The 23,209-nt window shown below is 50.0% G+C and overlaps 1 protein-coding gene across 6 annotated transcripts in view; it reads left to right on the top strand.

The window, feature by feature from the left end:
* trpm7 (transient receptor potential cation channel, subfamily M, member 7) overlaps positions 1-21,557 on the top strand; it is a 38,760-nt gene extending 17,203 nt beyond the window's left edge. For 2 of the 6 annotated variants that reach the window (XM_060072136.1, XM_060072135.1), the window contains exons 17-40: positions 124-352; positions 740-895; positions 1,021-1,164; positions 3,324-3,452; positions 3,730-3,981; positions 4,277-4,451; positions 4,991-5,123; positions 5,671-5,852; positions 6,152-6,284; positions 6,617-7,827; positions 8,867-8,964; positions 9,631-9,727; positions 10,115-10,191; positions 11,919-11,965; positions 12,133-12,161; positions 15,222-15,275; positions 15,731-15,775; positions 16,108-16,173; positions 17,538-17,821; positions 18,167-18,249; positions 18,441-18,646; positions 19,548-19,599; positions 20,256-20,362; positions 20,587-21,557. In XM_060072136.1, coding sequence (XP_059928119.1) covers positions 124-352; positions 740-895; positions 1,021-1,164; positions 3,324-3,452; positions 3,730-3,981; positions 4,277-4,451; positions 4,991-5,123; positions 5,671-5,852; positions 6,152-6,284; positions 6,617-7,827; positions 8,867-8,964; positions 9,631-9,727; positions 10,115-10,191; positions 11,919-11,965; positions 12,133-12,161; positions 15,222-15,275; positions 15,731-15,775; positions 16,108-16,173; positions 17,538-17,821; positions 18,167-18,249; positions 18,441-18,646; positions 19,548-19,599; positions 20,256-20,362; positions 20,587-20,699 — 4,102 coding nt within the window. In that variant the 3' untranslated portion in view covers positions 20,700-21,557. Of the gene's footprint in view, positions 1-123; positions 353-739; positions 896-1,020; positions 1,165-3,323; positions 3,453-3,729; positions 3,982-4,276; positions 4,452-4,990; positions 5,124-5,670; positions 5,853-6,151; positions 6,285-6,616; positions 7,828-8,866; positions 8,965-9,630; positions 9,728-10,114; positions 10,192-11,918; positions 11,966-12,132; positions 12,271-12,512; positions 13,444-13,888; positions 14,822-15,183; positions 15,276-15,730; positions 15,776-16,107; positions 16,174-17,537; positions 17,822-18,166; positions 18,250-18,440; positions 18,647-19,547; positions 19,600-20,255; positions 20,363-20,586 lie in introns of those variants that run through there. The other 4 variants (XM_060072138.1, XM_060072137.1, XR_009529090.1 and 1 more) reach the window with 4 other exon arrangements.
* Positions 21,558-23,209: the final 1,652 nt, after the last annotated feature.

The following is a 23,209-nucleotide window of genomic DNA, read 5'->3' as shown; positions in this document are numbered from 1 at the left end:
ATAACATTTGTGTAGATGGGGAGGGGTTGTCAAAAGGAACGGGACTTGACGAATGCTTTTGTCGAAGCTCATTGAAGCATCAGTCAACTAACGGTCCGTCATGGTCCTTGGGTCTGTCTGCAGTGAGTTTGGCACGCTGGCCGTGGACCTGCTGGAGGAGTCTTTCCGCCAGGACGAGACCATGGCCATGAAGCTGCTCACCTACGAGCTGAAGAACTGGAGCAACTCCACCTGCCTGAAGCTGGCTGTGTCCTCCCACCTGCGGCCCTTCGTGGCTCACACCTGCACCCAGATGCTTCTGTCGGACATGTGGATGGGAAGGCTCAACATGCGCAAGAACTCCTGGTACAAGGTAGCTGCAGCTCTCAGAGGGATGGCTCCAGGGTTAACATCACAGTACACACTCACACCTTCAGAGGGGTTGACTCCAGGGTTAACACCACAGTAAACATTCACTCCTTCAGAAGGGTGAGCTACAGGATTAACACCACGGTACACACTCACACCTGTACCTGTACGTGACCCCTGCTGGGGTCATCAGGGTTCAATGGATTCAGACCTGCAGCTGTCAAGTGTTGATCAACTTCTCTATGACTCCCTTTTACTGCCTGGTCTGACCTCTGCATGACACGTCTGACCCATCAGAAGTTAAGCTCAACTGGGACATGGCCTTTGAGTATTTGAATTGACGTTCAACATTTGTGTGCGTGTGTCTGTGTGTTTGTATGTGGTTCCCTAGGTGATCCTGAGTATGCTGGTTCCTCCTGCCATCCTGCTGTTAGAGTACAAGTCCAAGGCAGAGATGGCCCACATCCCTCAGAGCCAGGATGACCACCAGATGACCATGGAGGACAGCGAGCACAACTTCCACCATATGGCCGACGACATCCAGATGGTGGGCGGTCTCCCTTCTCCTCTACCAGCTGTTATTTTTTTAATACTCATCTTGTTATTTTTATAGTCCATATAGTGTCCCGTTCTCCTCCTAACGTTCTCCCCCCCCCCCCCCCCCCCGTTCAGGACGTGTTTAAAGAAGCCAGGTCACATGACACCACAGAGGTGAAGAATGACACTGAGACCCACCCCCGCTCCAGGAAGCTGCCCCTGACCAGGAAGATCTACGCCTTCTACCATGCCCCCATCGTCAAGTTCTGGTCCAACACGGTAGGCTGGCTGCTCCCTGCTCCCTGCTCCCTGCTCCCTGCTCCCTGCTCCCTGCTCCCTGCTCCCTCCTCCCTGCTCCCTGCTCCCTGCTGCCTGCTGCCTGCTCCCTGCTCCCTCCTCCCTCCTCCCTGCTCCCTGCTGCCTGCTCCCTCCTCACTGCTCCCTGCTTGCTGCTACCAACACAACTAGGAGAAACCAGGAGATAATTTTTCTCATTGAGATTTCGACATTTCTCGCATCCCTGATGCAAATGATTTGCTAACCATACTGTACTGTTACGACACAAGCTGCCTTCTCTGCGGGGAAAAGCAGCAACCATCTGTGGTCCTGCACTGATGTCTGACTGGAGCGCCTGATGTTTGACTGAGTGTTCACCTAGAATGGGGCTCAGATGGTCTGCTGTCAGTGTTGGCCAGACAGAAGGAGGGAGACGGGGCAACGAGGGTCTGAGCCAATCAATGCGCTGTGAGCAGCTCTTCGTCTGAATACCGTTTTTAATATCACAGAAAAGAGAGGTCAATATGTTGTTGATATTATGGAGGGCACAAAAGGTCAGGGTAAAACTGAAGCATTTTCATTTCTGCAGATATGAGCAGAAGATGTCGGTACATGTCCTGTGTTTCTACCTGATGTGTGACACTGAGCCACCAGCCTGATCCTGAATGTGTTTAAACGCGCCGCTCCACAAGCGCTCCCACGGTCCATGGGACTCTTCCCCGTGCCACACATGAGCAAATACTCACGCCCCGGGCTGGTTCCACGCATCGCTGAGAGGAAATGGGCGGCCTTTCCGTCCAGGGTCGTGCTAAGATGTGCTGATAGCGCTGCTGAAACTGCCAAGTGCCATTAAAGTGCAGATCAGAAGGGCTATCTTGAACCACCGTACCTGAGCCCTGATCTTAACACTGATGATGTCGCTTCAGGCAGCGTTTAAAGGCGACTCGCTGGTGAGATGTGGCTGTGAAGACCGCTCCGTTCCCAGTGGTCGGGCCGTGTTAGTCAGGGTCCACTGACTCTGAGTCTGAGTCTCGCTGTGCTTCTGACGCGATGAAGGCCTCTGGATCAGCCAAGCGTTCGAACACTAAGCGCTGTAGGGTTCTCTGTAGAGCCAGATTCACAGCCCTGAAGAGCTCTGACTGAGGTTCAGAAGGGTGTGTGGTGCTAGGCAAATTAACCAAGCATTTTGTACCGTTTTTAGTTTTTCTCAGATTCTTGCATTGATGTTGATGGAAGTGGACTGAAGTGTATTTTGTTGTTTCCATATCGCACGGCGTGCAAGTAGTTTTAGTTGTCCACCAGGTCACCGTCCCGGCTGCAAACAAGACGCTATTGTTTCTGATAAACGCCATTCATACCACTCTTGCTGTTGTTCAGGAGATGAATGCAAAATCACACGGACGGCCTTCTCCAAGAATATAAAAAATCGTCTATAACTTTATGGGTGAAATCGATCCACAACATTCTCTCTATTCTCGCCCATACAATTCTCCCCCACAAGCATTTAGTTTGTATTGTGTGGATCTTTCTGTGAAGAAGCCAAGTAGCGGCCTGTAGCCTGTAGCCTGTTTCCTGTCTCTGTCTCCCTGCTGGAGCCCCACTGCTCTCAGTGGAGGTCAGGTCAGCGCTGACCTCCACAGTGAGGACTGCTATCCCGCGGGTCGCCTTCTCTAAACACTCCCCAGCGAGGCCTCCCTGTGGAGGGCAGCACTAGTCTGTAGGCAGCCCTCCTTCTGGAGGTGTTGAAACTCGGTGTAGTCCAGCTGCTCTGTCACAGAGAAGGAACATGGATTTACACAACAAGGAAGGTTGCTCTGGATTGTATCTCCATTCCAGACCCCTAACCGTAGCTGGTGGTCTCTGTGTTGTAGGTGTGTCTTCTGTGGTCATCCTGTTGTGTGTCGTGGAAGGTCTGAGGGCCTTGGTCAGTCATGGTTCACTGTGTGGCCAGCATGAACCGCTTACAGATGCTTCACAGGGCAGCGGACTAGGCCTGCGGGGACGCCACAGTAGGCCGTGCTGGCTTACTGGGCGCGATGGTGCTTGAATGGCTGGCTTAAGAATACGTTTTCCTCATCAAGTCACTGCTTCACAACAGGAATTATTTAAGGGCCCTGAAATGGCTGCATAAAATAAAACGTGTGTGTCTGCGTGTCCTCCAGCTCTTCTACCTGGCCTTCCTGATGTTCTACTCCTACGTGGTGCTGGTGAAGATGCCCGAGTGGCCGTCTCCCCAGGAGTGGGTGGTCATCCTCTACATCTTCACCTCCGCCGTGGAGAAGATCCGCGAGGTACGGTTCTGTAAAACACAGAAATATTAAACGGCCCCTAGATGATGGTCTTAATAATACACCATGTTCGAAACATCAGCCTTTTACCTGCGTCCTATTGGTTCATATACCAAACGGCAGCGTCCTATTGGTTCATATAGCAAACGTTAATGCTTTACCTGCGTCCTATTGGTTCATATACCAAACATCATCGCCTATTGGTTCATATATTAAACGGTAGCGTCCTATTGGTTCATATACCAAACGCCAGTGTTTTACCTGGTCATTATCTGTGCAGATGTTCATGTCGGAGGCGGGTAAGATCAGCCAGAAGATCAAGGTGTGGTTCAGCGACTACTTCAACGTGTCCGACTTCCTGGCCATCGTCACGTTCTTCGCGGGCTTCGGGCTGCGGCTGGCGGGGGGCGAGGCCTTCGTCCCGGGCCGGACGGTGTACTGCCTCAACATCGTCTTCTGGTACGTCCGCCTGCTGGACATCCTGGCCGTCAACCAGCAGGCAGGGCCCTACGTCATGATGATCGCCAAGATGGTGAGTCTCCCTGAGGAGGTGTCCTGCTGAGCACGCCCAGTCCACCACCGCCAGGGTGGACTGGTGGCTGTTATTGATTAGGATTTGGACTACGCGCATGTATGTTGGGATGTAGGTGGATGTCGACCCAAACAAATAAAAAAAAGATTTCTAACATAAAACATATCTTTTGAGTCTACCAAGAGCCTACAATCTCTCTGTGTGTGTGTGTGTGTGTGTGTGTGTGTGTCTGTGTCTGTGTGTGTGTGTGTGTGTGTCTGTGTGTGTGTGTGTGTGTGTGTGTGTGTGTTCCCAGGTGGCCAACATGTTCTACATCGTGGTGATCATGGCCATCGTTCTCCTGAGTTACGGCGTTCCCAGGAAAGCCATCCTGTACCCGGATGAGGATCCCAGCTGGACGCTGGCCAAAGACGTGGTGTTCCAGCCGTACTGGATGATGTATGGTGAAGTATACGCGTACGAAATCGATGGTAAGGACGATGCGGACATTATGGCCGACTACGCTGGTAAGAACATTTCATTAACCCCTTCCTCACAGCATGGCGCTGATTTGTCATCTCAGACGAGCACCGGTGCAAATCAAACCATCAAACCACCAAGACCTTAATCATCGTCTCACCTCTCCAGTAGAGCCTCTCTCTCCCCCACGCCTCCCCCATCACAGCCCCATGCGGGCCTCTGGGAGGGCAGGGCTCTGGTTTCCACCGCCGCGCCCTGGTTTCCACCGCCGCGCCCTGACCTCTGAACCCCCCCCGGTCACATGACCCGGGCCTCAGAGCTGATTGGTGGAGGTGCAGCAGTGGCAACTAAGGCCCGGCTCCGCCCCTAGGCCTGCGTGGTCCTACTCAGGGTTTCCTGCACTGTTGTAATTAACTGAGTGTTTTTATCACGGTAATGTGTAGAGGTCATTGTGGACCATAGTGTCATGTTTGTATGTGAAGCTGCACTGTTATGTCGTTTGTGTGTGTGTGTGTGTGTATGTTCCTAAAGAGACGCTCTTCCTCCACAGTGTGCGCCAACAACAGCGACCCCTCGGTCAAGAAGCTATGCACCACCAGCGTGTGGCTCACCCCCCTGCTGCAAGCCGTCTACCTCTTCGTCCAGTACATCCTGATGGTCAACCTCCTCATCGCCTTCTTCAAGTGAGTCTCCGTCATACCTCATTAGACACCGGGGGCCACTTTACGCGTACTGTAATTTTGGGACAATAAGCCACGCCTTTTTTCCAATTTTTCGATTCTGCGGCTAATATAACGGTGCGGCTAATCTATGGATTTTTACAGCTAACGGCCACTAGGGGACCTCCTAGTCTATGGATTTTACAGGTTACAGTCCACCAACTTTAACTCTATGGGCTCTATGACCGGTCCGCGCCCCCCCACCTTTAAGCGGCGGGCTCCTATGCGGCTTATATATGTAAACATCATTCAATTTAGCTGCTGCGGCTTATACTCCGGTGCGCCTTATAGTGTGGAAAATACGGTACTTGTTTAGACGATGCTTTACCCAGCATGCCCATCTATGGAAAATAACCTTTCAATCACAGTCAAATTTAGACTTAAACTTCAATTCACATAATTTTCAACGACCCACAAAACTGCTCCGTTTGATTTCCTAAAGACGAGTTGAGTTGGGCCTGTGACTAGGTGAGCCTCCCCAACACGTCTCTGTGTGTCCTCCGTCCTGCAGCAACATCTACCTGCAGGTGAAGTCCATCTCCAACCTGGTGTGGAAGTACCAGCGCTACCACTTCATCATGGCCTACCATGAGAAGCCCGTCCTGCCGCCGCCCTTCATCCTGCTCTGCCACGTCTTCTCCCTCTTCTACTGCATGTGTCGCAAGAGGAAGAAGGAGAGCACCTACGGCCCCAGTAAGACTGCCCTGCCGCCCAGGAACAGGAAGTCAGAGAGAGCACACTACGTGCCGTTGCTAACGATGTGGTTACCGTGCCGCTCTGTACTGTTACGATGCAAGAAAGTTACCATGGTTACCATACTGTAGTTACAGTACAATATAGTTAACATTCTGTCCTGGATCAATACAATATAGTTACCATACCATACAAAACAATATAGTTAGATGGACCCTTCTGTCCTCTGATGTTGACCCTTCTGTGATGTTGACCTTTCCGTCTGTGACGTTGACCCTTCTGTCTGTGATGTCTCACAGAGCTGTTCCTCACCGAGGAGGACCAGAAGAAGCTGCATGACTTCGAGACGCAGTGTCTGGAGACCTACTTCCACGAGAAGGACGACGAGTTCCACTCGGGGAGCGAGGAGCGAATACGAATCACCTCGGACCGGTGAGCGGCGTCTGGGTTCTCCGTTGGACTCTGTTGGATCTTGGGGGTTTATTAGATGTGGTCTAGAATGTGTTGCTTGTGATGTCCACAATGTTCTCGGTGGGGCTGTCCCTCTGGTTTGATTTCCCAGTGGGTTGACTCATTACATTTATATTACGGGCGTTTAGCAGACGCATTAATCCAAAGCGAAGTACATTTGTCAGAAGAAAAATAAACAACAATAAATCGATGTCGGTACAGTTAGGATTCATAGAACCAAGTACCAAGCACTAACAATTGTTAGGACTCAGGTTTTCAAAGTGCCAGCACTGACTCTGACTCTGGCCCTGCAGCGTGGAGACCATGGGCATCCAGCTAAAGGAGGTGGGCAACAAGGTGAACTTCATCAAGCGCTCGCTGCACACGCTGGACTCCCAGATCGGCCACCTCCAGGACCTGTCGGCGCTGACCGTGGACACGCTGAAGGCCCTGACCGCCCAGCGCGCCTCGGAGGCCAGCAAGGTGCATAACCAGATCAGCCGGGAGCTCAGCCTCTCCAAGAACGTGGGCCCCGGGGACGCGGGCCCCCAGTCCAAGCCCTCCGCACTGGCCAAGCGCAGCGTGGGGGCCTTCTTCGGCTCCCCTTTCGGCTCCTCCTTCCCGCAGGCCGGGGGCAACCTGGCCGACTCCCTGTTCGGCCTGGGGGCGGGGGGGGGCGGGGTGCCGGACGCCGGCCGCAGGGCGGGGCTGGGCCACGGGCCGGACCCCGGCGCCCCCCTGGGGGCCGAGCGGAGGGGCTGGATGGGGCTGGGGAACCTGGCGGGCGTTGAGGCGGGCGTGTCCGGGGGCTTCCCGCCCCGGGCCCCGGCAGCGTCCCCCCCCGAGCTGCGGCACCGGGGGAACTCCTTCACCCAGAGGCAGCTGGGCCGTCCACAGGAGCCCGGCATCTCCGACTCCTCCGCCAGCCTGCCCAACGTTCCCTCCCCGGGGGCCCGCTTCTACGTCAGCAGCACCCCCTCCCAGCCCAGTGGCTCCAGCCACCCGGAACTCACCCTGACCGGGCCCTACCGCCCCCCCCCCACCGACAGCACCGTGGTGGAGTTCGGGGCGTTCGTCGGTAAGTACGGCCAGGGGGAGGTGGAGAGGAAGGAGGACGACTGTGTGTGTGTGTACCCTACCGTTGTCGTGGTTTCCAAGGATTCAAACTCTGGCCGAGCCGGGCGCTTGCCCACCTACTCTGAGTCGGAGGGGGGGTTCGGGGGCGGGGGGAGGGCGGGGGGCGGGGGCTTCGTGAACGAGGCGTTCTGCGACGACGACGGCCGTTCACTAAGAGCCGGCCCGTCTAGCCCGCGGGTTAGAGTGGCTGACGCCCACGTGGTCGACATGGCGACCGACGAAAACACCCCCGCGTCCTCGTACAGCGACGCTCGAGAAACGGCGCCCCCCGCGGCTCTTGCCCCTGCAGGGGAGCCCAGAAGACCCCAGAAGAAGAAGAGCAGAGAAGGGCGCGAGGCCCCCAGAAGGCACCAGAGCGTCCCTCCCGGACCGGCCCCCAGCAGCAGAGGTTTGGTTTGGAGGAGGTTCTGCCGTAGGAGCCCTTTCTGCGTCTGTCCGTCCGTCCCTCGCCCATCTGAGGCGAGCTGGTTCTGTCGGGGTCTTGGTTCTGTGCATGACGTGACTTTGAGAATGAGGGATTGGTCGGCTGTAGCTTACGGCCTTCAGTGATTGGTTGAGGATTGTGTTGAATGACAGGTGGAGGTGATGTACGTTTCCTAATGATTGAGATGAACTGTGGCCATCGTCCGCTACAACATTCAGAGAATCCGTCTTTTCTGATTGCTGACGTCGCTAATTAAGTGTTCTACAGCATTCCACCTGCTCACCGGCAGAGAGTGGCCGATGAACCCCCCTCCCACCATGGTGTTCCTCTAGAGCTGATGAACCCTCACCATGGTGGTCCTCTAGAGCTGATGAACCCCCCCATGGTGCTTCTCTAGAGCTGAGCCTCGAGCAGCAGCAACGCAGGGTCTCAAGGAGTCCCGCATGTGTCCGTTTCCTCGCCTTGCTGGCGCTCGAGGCAGATCAGCCACTCTGACGGTTGACCAGTGAGAAATGTTTTAGGTTTGGTTTGGTTCTTCCTGATTTCGTTGGGATGACGGCAATAAAATAAATAATAAAATCGGCGTCTCCCTGGAACGCGACGTTTGTGGAGCAAATTCTGGAACAATCAACCGTCCTCCAGTTTGGTGCTTGATGTGAAATGTACCGAGTGAGGGCGGGCAGCATGATGAGCGCCTCTACAGGGAGTAATGAGTACTGCAGCGTCCAAACGCCACAAGGACATTCTGACCCATCCCTAACCTACTGTGATTAGGACAGGGTTCAGTGTTGGACCGACACTCCATTGGGTCTGCACACGATATCTATGAGGATAATTATAGGAGAATAAGGAGAAGTTTAGATGAGTTCCATGTCGGGGTCCTGGTAGATCTTGACTACCTTCAGGTAGTGAAGACTATGGTGGATCTGTCAGGCTGGAGGGGCCTGTCCTGGGGGCCCTTTGGGGTGTAACGGCCATGCTGACTCGTGTTGTGCTCCTGCAGGACACAAGGACGCCGTGGAGCTTCAGTCCTCCTCCCCCAAAGACAGGCTGCCAGCGCCCAGCAGACAGCCCAGCCCGGGCGCCCGCAGCCGGCCGCAGGTGGGCCTTCACACCAGACACCACTTAACTTCATATGATCGAATTGGCTCTTCTCATCACCTGGCCATTGTTTACCTGAAATGACTACTTCTAAGTTGAATCACTAAATATGTACTGCTAAAGTTCCTTCTATGTTCAAGACCAACCATTGACTATTTGACCAAACATCCTAGAGTTACGCATAGCGACTGCCATCTCTACAACGAGGCTGTTGGCGTCTCATAACGAGCATGTCTCCTAACAAGCCTTATGGTGTCTCCTAACGAGGCTGTTGGTGTCTCCTAACGAGGCTGTTGTTGTCTCCTAACGAGGCTGTTGGTGTCTCCTAACAAGGCTGTTGGTGCCTCCTAACGAGGCTCTTAATGTCTCCTAGCGAGGCTGTTGGTGTCTCCTAACGAGGCTGTTGGTGTCTCCTAACTACCCTGTTGCTTTCTCCTTAAGAGGCTGTTGGTGTCTCCTAACGAGCCTGTCTCAGAACGAGCCTGTTGGTGTCTCCTAACGAGCCTGTCTCAGAACGAGCCTGTTGGTGTCTCCTAACGAGCCTGTCTCCTAACGAGCCTGTTGGTGTCTCCTAACGAGCCTGTCTCCGAACGAGCCTGTTTGTGTCTCCTAACGAGCCTGTTGGTGTCTCCTAACGAGCCTGTGTTTCCTCTCTCCGGGGTACAGGCTCCTTCTGAAGTCCGGCCCCACATGAGGACGGTCAACTCGTACGCTGGCTTCACGGAGTTCGACCAGGGGCCTCCGTTCCTCCACCCGGACTCCTGTAAGGCTCCCTGCTTCAGACTGGACTCACCCTTTTCTCCTTAAGAACATGAGAAACAGATACTATATATTCATTAGACTCAGTGGTGCACTGCTGTAAGGCATTCATTTTATGTCTAATATATATGAATTGATTTCTAATAATTTATTTCTCTTGTTTAAGTATTTTTCTTGCATGTAAAATACCTCATCACACTCATTCCACTAAAGTGTGCCAAATTACTCAATTCAACCCCAAGTTAATCAGTGACATGTTCCTGATGGAGGGCGCTGACACCCATCTTCCACTGGCTCAGACCAAGCCGAGCAGATGTGTAGTTTAGAGTGCTGCGCCCCTGGATGTGATCGGGTTCTGATCAGTGCTCCTGGTTCTGTGGTCTGTCTTCAGCTCTCAGTAAGACGGAGAGGAGCAGAGTTTCAGCAGAAGACATCCTCCTCTACGATGATCCTTGCGCCACGGTCACGGTGAGAGGGGGGGGAAGGGGACCCTACAGGTCTAGGTCTCCATGGGGACCCTACAGGTCTAGGTCTCCATGGGGACCCTACATGTCTAGGTCTCGGTGGGGACCCTACAAGGTCTAGGTCTCACATAACCACATCTAGATATGCTCCCTCCCATGGTGTATCTGGGCGGGCCTCAGCTGGTTACTTTATGATCGTTCAGAAGTGTCACAGAGAGGGAGGGCCGTGATAGCGGTCGTCAACACGGCAGTGTTTATTATGGATCACGAGCCGAGCTGATGGTACAACAACCCTCCCTCTCCTGTGATACCGGCCACCATACGACACTTCAACAAGCATATTGGTTTCGCAGTCATAAGCGCCAACAGATTAGGACTGGGTTGATTTCTTAATCTCTTATATGGCTCAACAAACATTAGTAGTTCTGGGACTGGACTGTTGCCAACAGCATATAAACGTGTTCCTGCCAACAGCTTCTACTTTGTCATGGTCTACGACGTATCGTGTACATTTGTTGCTATGTTGTATCGTGTACGTTTATCGGTACGTTTTCATTTATTGGTGGTATGAGTATGACGCTGTGGACATTGCTTTATTAGCGAGTGTGATGGCCATGAGTTAACAGCTTGATAATACAGCCCAGTTAAAGTGCCAGTGCTGTGATACTCTAGATCAGTGCTCATGGGAGGCCTCTGGTCCAATCATCAGTCCTGCATAGGCCTGTGTCACGATAATAAATTTTTCTGGGCGATTAATTGCCCCAGAAATTATTGCGATAAGCGTTACTATTGCCGTTTTTCAACTAATAGAATGATAATGGCATAATAATGCAGGTACACCCTTTCGAAGATCAATAAACTTTTATTTTTAAAGAACACTGGAACTGGAGGTCTGGAAGACATTTCAAATATCAAGAATAAATTAACAAAACAACCAAAAACAATAAATAAAATGGACTCAGTCTATTTCAACAAAAAATGCTCGAGGGGGTTTTCTCGTTGTGCCCTGTAATTATGAGCCCGAGCCCGATTTCATCCCGACATTTGTTACTTAGGCCTACTGTGCTAAATAAATATAATTGACATAAATATATATAATGTATAGAACGCCGGTCATTATCGGGGAAATAAGCCCCGACTGGGCGAACAGGACACCAACGCGCAGCGGAGATGTCTTGCTTCGCCCTGAAGGGGCTTATTTTCGATAATGACCGGCGACGTTCTATCCATTATCCCGCTTATTACACGGCAACTTGCCAAAACGAAAAAAGAACTTCACATGGTGTGTCTTTTTACAATTTATTCGTTAGCAGCTTTCGTAGTGTTGATCAGCAGAGAAATCGTCCGCCAAAGACGTTGACGTTGCTTAGCAACCGAAGACGCTGGGGTTGACAAGTTACCGGACTACTATCTATGCAAGTGAACGGAGCGTTCCACGGCATTTAGAAGACCTGTGTAATAAAGGCCTATAATATTTCTGTTTATGGCATGGATTTCTTCTCAGATTAGGCCAATAAAGCAATGAATTAAAAAAAAAAAAGAGTACGAATGTAAATTATTGCGGCCGGCAAAAAATGATCGTTCATTTTAATTTATCAATCAATGAATTGATTTATTGCTTATCGCGACAGGCCTAGTCCTGCTGTAATGACCGCAATGCATTATACTTTAAAGCATACTACCTGGAGGTCCTGAGCATCCATTAATAAGCCCTTGTTTCCCTGTCTGCAGCTGCACCAGGAGAGTCTGCAGGTGAAGTCCGCCCAGGCCAGCAGTCTGTAAGTATCAGATCAATACTTCACACCTATTTACCATCTCTATTATAATAACTGATATTTCTATACCGTGAATGTTTGAGTAAAACATTCAGCAAATGGTGTTCAGTGGTTGGTTGTTGGTCTCAGAGTCTCAGCTGATCTTCTGTTCTGCTCTTTGTCCTCTCCAGACGGGCCGGGGGCGAGGATGTACTGAACGGTAAAGACTCTCGTCTCTCTCGTCTCCTTCGTCAGGCTTTCTCTGGTCCATCTGTCTGTCTCTAGTCTGTAGGCAGCCCTCTCACTCTCCCTGTGTCACTAGTCTGTAGGTCCTCTCACTCTCCCTGTGTGTCACTAGTCTGTAGGTCCTCTCACTCTCCCTGGGTCACTAGTCTGTAGGTCCTCTCACTCTCCCTGTGTCACTAGTCTGTAGGTCCTCTCACTCTCCCTGGGTCACTAGTCTGTTGGTCCTCTCACTTTCCCTGTGTGTCACTAGTCTGTAGGTCCTCTCACTCTCCCTGTGTCACTAGTCTGTAGGTCCTCTCACTCTCCCTGGGTCACTAGTCTGGAGGCAGACCTCTCACTCTCCCTGTGTCACTAGTCTGTAGGTCCTCTCACTCTCCCTGGGTCACTAGTCTGGAGGCAGACCTCTCACTCTCCCTGTGTCACTAGTCTGTAGGTCCTCTCACTCTCCCTGTGTCACTAGTCTGTAGGTCCTCACACTCTCCCTGTGTCACTAGTCTGTAGGTCCTCTCCAGGGGCGTTGCTAGACCTAGAGTTTTACTGGGGCACAGGCCCCCAACTGCCAACATTTTTTTTTACGTGTGCACAATATGAAATATATGGATACAGAAGGGTATGTACGAGCTTCAAAATTGTTGTCACTGTCATACTGTAGGCTATATTAAAGCACTGGTAAAGGTAAAGACGCAAAGATGGATTCATGAGTACCGTACAATTATATTTATTTAAACACATACACATCTCAAAGATTTACAAATAAGGTAACTGACAAATAAACAAAAAGTCTCTTTATGACCTTCACCTCTTTATCAGGAGAAGTCTACACATCTATATTTATTTAGAAGCTGTGTGGAAACAGCATAATTTTGCCAGAACGACATGTACTAAAAAGGCAAGAAACAAGGTTTAAAACTAATAGAATTTCTGACTTGAGGTGAGGTGGCTCATTGCCACCAATCAACCTGGAAAATGTTATAGAACCATCAAAGCTCTTAAATTAAACTAAATAAGGCCATACACTACTGCATAGAGCCTTTTTAAATGATTATTTTTTCACTATTAAGCTGTATCGCCGTGCCTTCATGGTGGCAAAGCGGTCAATAACGTGGCTTTGACTCACTTTGCATAGTTGCTCCTTTTCAATGGACAAAAGAGAAAGTTGGTGAAGCCTTCCTTGCCCCATGGTTGACCTAAGCCAGGTGTGGAGCCTTCTCGACACACTGAAAGATCGCTCACAACTACAACTGTTTACAGGAATTGTGAGTGCAATAATCTGAATTATCTGTGTCAATGTTGGGATCATTGTTGGATCCAGTATGTTAAAAACACCCTGTATATCCATGATTTCCTTTTTTGTGTTAAGGAAGTTTTTGTCTAAAACTTCCTCAAGTTTTGAAGACAGACAATTTTTCATTCATTATTCATTTTCTGTGTGTGTGTGTGTGTGTGTGTGTGTGTGTGTGTGTGTGTGTGTGTGTGTGTGTGTGTGTGTGTGTGTGTGTGTGTGTGTGTGTGTGTGTGTGTGTGTGTGTGTGTGTGTGTGCTATAAAACTACAGGCTACAGACGCTCAGTATTGAAAACTGGTGCTAATTATGTGGGCAACATTCTTTAACAGCAATCAAGTTGTCATTGTTTGTGTCAAACAAGTTGTGAATTTGTTGTAACGTTAAAAAAGGAGATGAGTTACTCTGGGCTTTTTCCAGCTCCCGTGGTTTCCAACGAAACATGATCAACAAAAAAACAAGGAATTGAAAGCTACTTACAATATGCCTAGGTTACATTCATTTCCCCTGATGGCAGCAATGTTCCACTTTCAGCTGGAATTCACGGTACATCAAAACCACGTGTCTTCTTTAGATTTCAGTTCCCTTTATTTATTCACACAGTTCAGCAGCGGCATTTATTCAGAATCAGAGCCCAAATTAAAGCTGCATTTAGGGCGACTATCACTACCCAGCAGAAAAATAGATGCACTATAAATGGTTTTGTATAGCAGTCACGAACATGAGCATAGTTGTGGAAATGCTGGTGTTAGAAAACATAGTTGACGGGAATTAAAGTGCTGCACATCGACTGTACAAATGTAGATTATTCATCACAAGAATTTTAATTCAGAAATCGAATAGGCTAATAAACTCTGAATTGTGAGATAAAATTCAGCATTCTGAATAAAGTCAGAATACTTGGATAAAATCCGAATTCTGATAATTAAATCCAGCATTAAAGGTTAATTTAAGAAGGTTCTCACCAGTCATTTGTCGCCTGGTCACAGTGTCAAGTTTTTTTTTTAAAGTAGTTCACTAGTCGTAGCGTGCAAATAAATTGCAGTGTCAGAATTCTGAGAATTTTGTCAGCATTCAGATTTCCCAGAATTCTCTTACACTGCAAATTAAAGCACTACTACTAGCAAACTAGTTTCAGCGTGACTGGAGAGAACTTCCTTAAATGAACCTTTAATGCTAGATTTGCATCAACGCTATTGTGTGAATTGGTATGGTTCTCTTTCATGGAAGCCGGAAGTGGGAGATTCCTTATTTTTTTTACCATTATTGTTTTATTAACAAATTTCTCCTACAGGGGATTGATAAAGTTCTATCTAGACTATTGAACAGAAAGAAACACTTGGTCATACTTTACACACTTTCAGAAGAGTCACGTGGACGAATCCGTAAATAACTGATTTTTTTCATTGGTTGTTGCGTTAAATCTTACCCAGATACAATAGGGCTATTTTCTGATTGGCTTTTATGTAGCCCCTTTCGTTTTTTGATTGGCTGGTAAGAGGCAGGCTCGACTGAAGACTCCCGAGGCAGCAGGAGATGCACTTGATGAATCCTGCCGATTCCATAGCGAGAGCGGCGCTTCTGCAGATGAATTTAATAATGATCAATGGAATTTTACTGGGGCACTGGAGACTTTTACTGGGGCACGTGCCCCAGTAAAAAGGGGCTGACGACGCCTCTGGTCCTCTCACTCTCCCTGTGTCACTAGTCTATAGGTCCCCTCACTCTTCCTGTTCCCTGCTTGTGCTTCCAGCGGCGGCTTGTCTCTACACCTCCAGACATGCCCACCTGGGCCCCAGGAAGGACTGTAAGTACCTCCAGAGCGGGCGTTGTCAGGCCCACCTCACGGTCCAACTCAGACCGCATCCGAGGTCCGCCTCGCCTGACTTCCACGCACACACTTTTCCCGCTATTCACTCGGGGCCACCAGGGGGTAGTAATGCACCATATGCACTACCTTTGGCTCAAAGCCATAATAATGAAGATTTAGAAGTCTGCGCGTTAGTAAAGAAAATGGCATTTTCATATTTTCCAACTCAAACTCAAGGTTTTGTATATTGGTCCACCGTAATTTATTTGCACTTAGAGTCCTCTATTGGTCCACTGTTCTTAATATGAAGTTATAGGAAGCTACTGGTAGACATCGTTCAAGTGAACAACTTTATATTTAACGTCTTTCAGTCACACTGATAAGCAGGGTTGTTGTGAAAGTTAAGTAAAATGAAATAACTAAACTGATTATTTGTGATATGGATTTTGCAGCGATCAGCTCCCCCTTCAAGCCCATGGAGAGCTACCAGTACTCAGGTGAGCCTTCGGTCGCCTGAGCTGTGATGGAGACCTCTGGTTTGATTCTAATCTTAACAAGCTGCCATCGTATAATGTTGGAGATATGAATAAAACTTCTCACAATTTCCATTTGAAATTTAAAACATCCAATAATGAATGTATCGGTTCTCATTACTTAAGTCCTTATTTTGGTACTGTGTGTTGTGCGTGTTGACCTGTGTGTTGTGCGTGTTGGCCTGCGTGTTGTGTGTGTTGACCTGTGTGTTGGCCTGTGTGTTGACCTGTGTGTTGTGTGTGTTGGCCTGCTTGTTGTGTGTGTTGACCTGTGTGTTGTGTGTGTGTCTCCACAGCCGTGGAGCGGAACAACCTGATGAGGCTGTCGCAGAGTATTCCCTTCACCCCGGTGCCCCCTAGAGGTAAGAGCTGGTACTGGGAGTGTATTCCCTTCACCCCGGTGCCCCCCAGGTTCATTCAGCCTTTGGACCACATAAAGTAACAGCATGTTTCACCGCCGCTTAAGTGCATTTCTGTTTTAATTGTATGGGATAAAGTGACCTTTTTATATTTTTCATTGACCACTTAATTTTTGTTCTCATGTTCCCCAAAGCCGGTATTTTGAAACTTGTGTGTTGCTACTCATTGACCTCACTATAGCCTACTTTATCCTGTTTGTGGATTTTACAGTGAGGCATTTCTTTGTGCAGACAGGGATATCGTTCTTTCATATGGTATTATATGCTATTTTGTATAGATTTATACAATAAACACTAAGTGATGATAGGGCTATGATCAGGGGTGCACATAACTGGTACGCAAGGACGCATGCGCGGCCATAACTGGGGATGCCGCTCCGTGGTCGAGCTGCTGCAGTTTGATAAAAAAAAAAAAGTGACGCAAAAAACCTCTGTGAAACTGGCTACGTTTCATAAGATCCGATGTTACGTGTGGAGCTACGTCTGGGTTGCGTACCAAACACCATCTCCTGGTAACTGAGTAACTCTATCAAGAAGTTATGTGCACCCCTGGCTATGATGTTTGTCCATGTATCTACAGTAAATTAAGAAACGGGAAAGTAAAGTAATAAGTAGTGAAGTTACTTTTCAAATGCAGTAACTAGTAAATTAATCTCATTACAATTTACAGAAGTAACTAGTAATAAGTAACCAACACTGACTTGGAGGTACTGCGGTACTAGTACCAGCACCTTGTCATCTGGGTGTTGCTGTAGTTAGACGCCTGCCTCTTTTATCTTAGTGTGGTTGTGGGATGGTGTCCCGGGGCGATGCGCTGAATAACACAGAGGTTCAGGGAGGGCGGGGGGGGGGGGTAGGAGAACAATCTGTAGAACCACAGTGAGTCGCACCCTGTAGTAACAGGTTCAGTGACTGGTTCACAGACACACCCTTATCCAACCAGTCAGACCAGTCCTGAAGAACTTCCTGCTAACTCATCTTATCGCTAACCTTCCTGCTCTGGGTTACCCCCCGGTGACTAATTGTTATCTTACAAGGGAAGGAATCATCAATAGTATTCTTTCACTTTTGATAACTTTTCTTTTTATTTATCTTTATTTCCAAGTACAGAATGATACATCAAACATTAGCTTTGTTTTTTTTTCATCTCTTTACATGAATAAATCTTGAAATAGCCAATATATGAAAGGTTGCTGATACCGGCCCTCTGCAGTGTGTCCCCTCAGGGTCAGGGTTAGGGTTAGCTAACCCTGAACCTGAGCCATCAGGGTCGTGGTGGTGCTGACAGCAGCGGTGTGTGTCCCCAGGGGAGCCGGTGACGGTGTACCGGCTGGAGGAGAGCTCCCCCAACACCATCAACAACAGCATGTCCTCCTGGGCGCAGCGCGGCCTCTGTGCCAAGATTGAGTTCCTGAGCAAGGAGGAGATGGGCGGCGGCCTGCGGAGGGCGCTCAAGGTGCTGTGCACCTGGTCCGAGTACGACCTCCTCAAGCCCGGACACCTGTACATCGTCAAGTCCTTCCTGCCCGAGGTGGTGCAGACCTGGCAGAGCATCTACAAGGAGGAGACGGTGCTGCACCTCTGTCTCAGGGTAGGACACTCTCACTTCTCTCTCTCACGCAATCTCTATCTCGCAATATCTCTCTCTCTCTCTCGCAATCTCTCTCTCCCGCAATCTCACTCACTCAGTCACACTTCATAAACCAAACTTCATGTACCTGCAGCCAACGTTTTCAAGCAGCCCAGTGGGTCACCGTGCAGTTCTAGAGACGTAGCTTTGAATCCCAGTTCCTGTCCTGTATGTATTTGCATCCGCTCCACTGGTTCCCATTCAGGGACCCATTGGCAGCCCTGCATCATAAAGGGGCCATCATAGGATCAGGTGGACATGTTAATCCTGCAGGGCGTGCTGACCCTTATCTTTCTTCCGCTGCAGGAGATCCAGCAGCAGCGAGCCGCTCAGAAGCTGACATTTGCCTTTAACCAAATCAGGCCGAAGACTATCCCGTACTCTCCCAGGTAGGGCCTCACTGGGCGCCTCACGCAGCTCAGGAGCTGACATGGTTCACACTGAGGCCTTCTCGCTGCCTGGGCCCTCATGTTATGAAGAGGCTGGGTGGTTGGACCACAACATATTTGATGTATTATATTTATTATTATTGGGATAAGCCACAGAAATGTCCCTCATGTCCCCCTCCCTCCCACCTCAGGTTCCTGGAGGTGTTCCTGCTCTACTGCCACTCTGCGGGCCAGTGGTTCGCCATCGAGGAGTGCATCACCGGCGAGTTCCGCAAGTTCAACAACAACAACGGAGACGAGATCGTCCCCACCAATCTGCTGGAGGAGACCATGCTGGCCTTCAGCCACTGGACCTACGAGTACACCCGCGGAGACCTGCTGGTCCTGGACCTGCAAGGTAACCCTAACCCCCCCCCAGCCACACACCTGTCCACCGCCAAAGACCAATGGAGTTGGCGCCACACATTGGCTGGAGACAGGAGCTAGAGAGCTGCGTGTTTCCAAGCGCCTCATCGCATATTTAGAAGTCTAATTAAGGGTTGACAACAGAACCTGTAGTTGGAATGTTATTGACGTCTCCACAGACAAGTTGATGCAATCTCCAGCCTTTGTCTCGGTCAGGGGGAATCTGCAGAATGCCCACTTCTTGTTCCTGTAGGAACTCGCTCATGCATGGCTCATCTGGGCGTCAATCGCTCTGGATAATTTTTTCTGCTAAATATAAATGGATCCTAAATCAGCTGACGCAGTGACCGCAGTGGGATGCAAAACGTGATGAGATGCTCATCCTCAACCCGCAGCTCCTTAACCAGCGCCCCGGTTCTCTGTCGGCCCCTTAACCTCCGGTTCTCTGCGTCACCTTAACCTCCGGTTCTCTGTCAACCCCTTAACCTCCGGTTCTCTGTCGGCCCCTTAACCCCCGGTTCTCTGTCGGCCCCTTAACCTCCGGTTCTCTGTCGGCCCCTTAACCTCCAGTTCTCTGTCAACCCCTTAACCTCCTGTTCTCTGTTGTCACCTTAACCTCCGGTTCTCTGTCGTCACCTTAATCTCCGGTTCTCTGTCGGCCCCTTAACCTCCGGTTCTCTGTCGGCCCCTTAACCTCCGGTTCTCTGTCAACCCCTTAACCTCCGGTTCTCTGTCAACCCCTTAACCTCCGGTTCTCTGTCGGCCCCTTAACCTCCGGTCCTCTGTCGGCCCCTTAACCTCCTGTTCTCTGTCGTCACCTTAACCTCCTGTTCTCTGTCGTCACCTTAACCTCCGGTTCTCCTCAGCACCTTAACCTCCTGTTCTGTCTGCAGGTGTCGGGGAGATCCTGACGGACCCGTCTGTGATCAAGAGTGGGGAGAAGGGGTAGGTGTCCCACCCTGCACACTGCTCCCAGCCTCAGCACCCAGCCTCAGCACCCAGCCTCAGCACCCAGCCTCAGCACCCAGCCACAGCACCCAGCCTCTGCACCCAGCCACAGCACCCAGCACCCAGCCTCTGCACCCAGCCACAGCACCTAGCACCCAGCCACAGCACCCAGCCACAGCACCCAGCACCCAGCCACAGCACCCAGCACCCAGCCACAGCACCCAGCCACAGCACCCAGCCTCTGCACCCAGCCTCTGCACCCAGCCACAGCACCCAGCCACAGCACCCAGCCACAGCACCCAGCCACAGCACCCAGCCACAGCACCCAGCCACAGCACCCAGCCACAGCACCCAGCCACAGCACCCAGCCACAGCACCCAGCCACAGCACCCAGCCACAGCACCCAGCCACAGCACCCAGCCACAGCACCCAGCCACAGCACCCAGCCACAGCACCCAGCCTCAGCACCCAGCCTCAGCACCCAGCCTCAGCACCCAGCCTCAGCACCCAGCCTCAGCACCCAGCCTCAGCACCCAGCCTCAGCACCCAGCCACAGCACCCAGCCACAGCACCCAGCCACAGCACCCAGCCACAGCCCCCTGCAGAGCAGAGACAGGCCTTCTCTGGATCCTAACGTGCTTCTGTGTCTCCAGGTCTTATGATATGATCTTCGGCCCGGCCAACCTGGGGGACGATGCCATCAGGAACTTCCGGGCCAAACACCACTGCAACTCCTGCTGCCGCAAGCTCAAACTTCCTGGTAACCCCGGCTCTGAGCCGCTTATTGAGCCGCTTATTAGGCTGCTTATTATCCTGCTTAGTAAGCTTTTTATTAAGCCATTTATCTCATCCATCACGTTGCCAATTGGTAGGGGTGTAGTTTTATTAAAGGGGTGTGGTTTTATTAAAGTGGTGTCGTTTTATTAAAGGGGTGTAGTTTTGTTAAAGGGTGTAGTTTTATTAAAGTTTTTTTCTTTTCTCCAGACTTAAAGCGGAATGACTACACTCCCGACAAGGTGACCTTCCCCCAGGAGGACTCAAGCGACCCGGGGGGCGGGCCTAAGGACTCCCGCCAATCAATCAAACTCATTCTGTGATTAGTTCAGAGGGAGGTTGCCCTGAGTGACGGTAGAGAGATTAACTGGACGTCGTGGCTTTGCTTCCTCTAAGAGACAAACGCATGCAGAAGCTGTATTCTGGTAGACCTGTTAAAATGTTCAGACACTTAACGACCACGAACATTTGAAGAAGAAGAACAACAAACTATGTAAATGGGGAAGGGAGAGGTTTTTAAGATATTTTTTACACATTTTTATGTTTTGACTATATATATATATATATATATATATAAATGAAATTGCTTTTGTGTCAAAATATATATCTATATGTATGTATATATTTCTATACATCTATATATAGATATATCTATATATAAATATGTAGATGTATAGATATAAATGAAATAGCTTTGTGTCACTGCAGAGGGTCAAGTATTTATTCCGAATCATTGTTGTTTCAAAGCCACAAACGGGAGGAGGTGTTTGTGAGTCTGTTACCGCCCTGCCGCCACCAGGCCTTCTGCAGAACACCTCCATCTCGAGGAACACAGATCATAGCTTAATTCAAAGATTTCATTTTAATTTGAAAAATCGTGTAAAATATGGGCAGATTGCAATGCAACTTTTACAGTTCCATGTAATGTATTTAATTTTATTTTGTTGAACTCTTGATGTGTCCACCAAAAATGAGTGAAAGTTTTTATTGTTTAAAAGGTACTATTGCTTTATCTTGGTCATCAACTATTGTATGAGCCAATTGGAATCGAGTGTATCTTATAGATACTGTTATTGACATGAAGGGAGCAGATGAAATATTTTATGCAGGGGCAATATGAAACATGGGTGTAACTGTATGTTTTGTACTGTATCATTGAACTATTAAAACACATGAAAGTGCTTTCAGTAAGGAAACGTTTATCATGTAGCCTTCAGCGATGATTCAGCTTACTGGACTCTAATGGGAATCTGCCCCCGCAGCCGCTTACTGGAAGTCCTGCACTGTTTACTTTAATAACTGGTTTCACGATAGCTGCTGGATATTTTCCAATGCGGATTGTTCCATTTCCTCCTCGCTTTGCCTATTCCTCCACATTAGGTGCAGGCTCTTTGTTGAGTGTTTGAACTGTTGGTCAGCTGTTAACCTAACTGGTAGGCCTACCGCTTGGACCCAGAGCAGGCAGGCCTACCCCCTACCTTCTGGGACCCGGAGCAGGCAGGCCTACCCCCTACCTTCTGGGGCCCAGAGCAGGCCTACCTTCTGGGGCCAAGAGCAGGCCCACCCCCTACCTTCTGGGGCCAAGAGCAGGCCTACCCGCTATCTTCTGGGACCCAGAGCAGGCCTACCCCCTACCTTCTGGGACCCAGAGCAGGCCTTCCCCCTACCTTCTGGGACCAAGAGCAGGCCTACCCGCTACCTTCTGGGACCAAGAGCAGGCCTACCCGCTACCTTCTGTGGCCCAGAGCAGGCCCACCCCCTACCTTCTGGGGCCAAGAGCAGGCCTCCCGCTGTCCACAGCGCCGTAGGTCCGCCACTAGGGGGGGACGGCCAGCGGGTGCAGGATCACTTTCCCAGTGGTTGTTTGTTTAATGTCTGCACACTTTGAACAGGGAAGATAAGACTGGGAGGGCTGACCAGCAGACAGGAACAGAGCGGGACTGTTCCAGCAGGACGCAGTGGAGGGACCAGTAGGGTGCTAGAGGGACCAGTAGGACGTAGTGGATGGACCAGAAGAACCCAGTGTAGGGACCAGTAGTGCGCAGTGACAGGACCAGTAGGGTGCTGTGTAGGGACCAGAAGGGTGTTGTGTAGGGTTGCCAACTTTCAGAAATTAAAATAAGGGACGCCCACCACGGGCCCGACTCCTGGGGGGCGGGGCGCCCGCAGCAGTGGTATGTTTTATTTTGTGCTGGTGTTTTTAGTAAAGGGTTGATCAAGAAAGGAATTAGTCATACTTAAATCTTGAAATGCTTTATTACCACATAACATTCTCTTATAAAGTGCAGTCAATTAAATCTTGAATGAAATCTCTTTGTGTGGCGTGTGCAGCAATGAACTTTTAAAATATAAACTAAATAAACGGAATGGCCCACTCCATTTGTTGGCCATTCTGGAGAAGATCCTTTCCACACATCCAGTGGATGCTGGGATGCTCAGGATATGTCTGGTGATAGACAGCATGTTTGGCAGGTCAGCTACTCGAAAGAGAGCCACCCACCTGGCAGCCACACCTTTGGACTTCCATTCATATTCAGCATCTTCTTTGAGCCTCTTCAGAATGGGTTTTGCTGTGGAGCATTCATCATAAAGTTCATCCATGTTGACTTTATGGATGAGGTTGAGCTTGGTGGTCACCCTCTCAATGTCAGTAAAGGTCATGGTGCCATGGTGCAGAGAGAGAGGTTGCAGTGAGAACAACCAGTAGTCTTCAGAAAAGTTGAACCATTTCTCAACATATGAGAGTGCTGTGTTGAGGAATGCAGTAAAATCTGCCCTTGCCATGTCAGCATCAAGTGGACGGAGACGCTGCAGCTTCAATTTAGTTAAGTAG

Source organism: Gadus macrocephalus, chromosome 14 (assembly GCF_031168955.1).
Source record: "Gadus macrocephalus chromosome 14, ASM3116895v1".
Lineage (NCBI taxonomy): Eukaryota > Metazoa > Chordata > Actinopteri > Gadiformes > Gadidae > Gadus > Gadus macrocephalus.
This window is presented reverse-complemented; position numbering and strand designations above follow the sequence as displayed.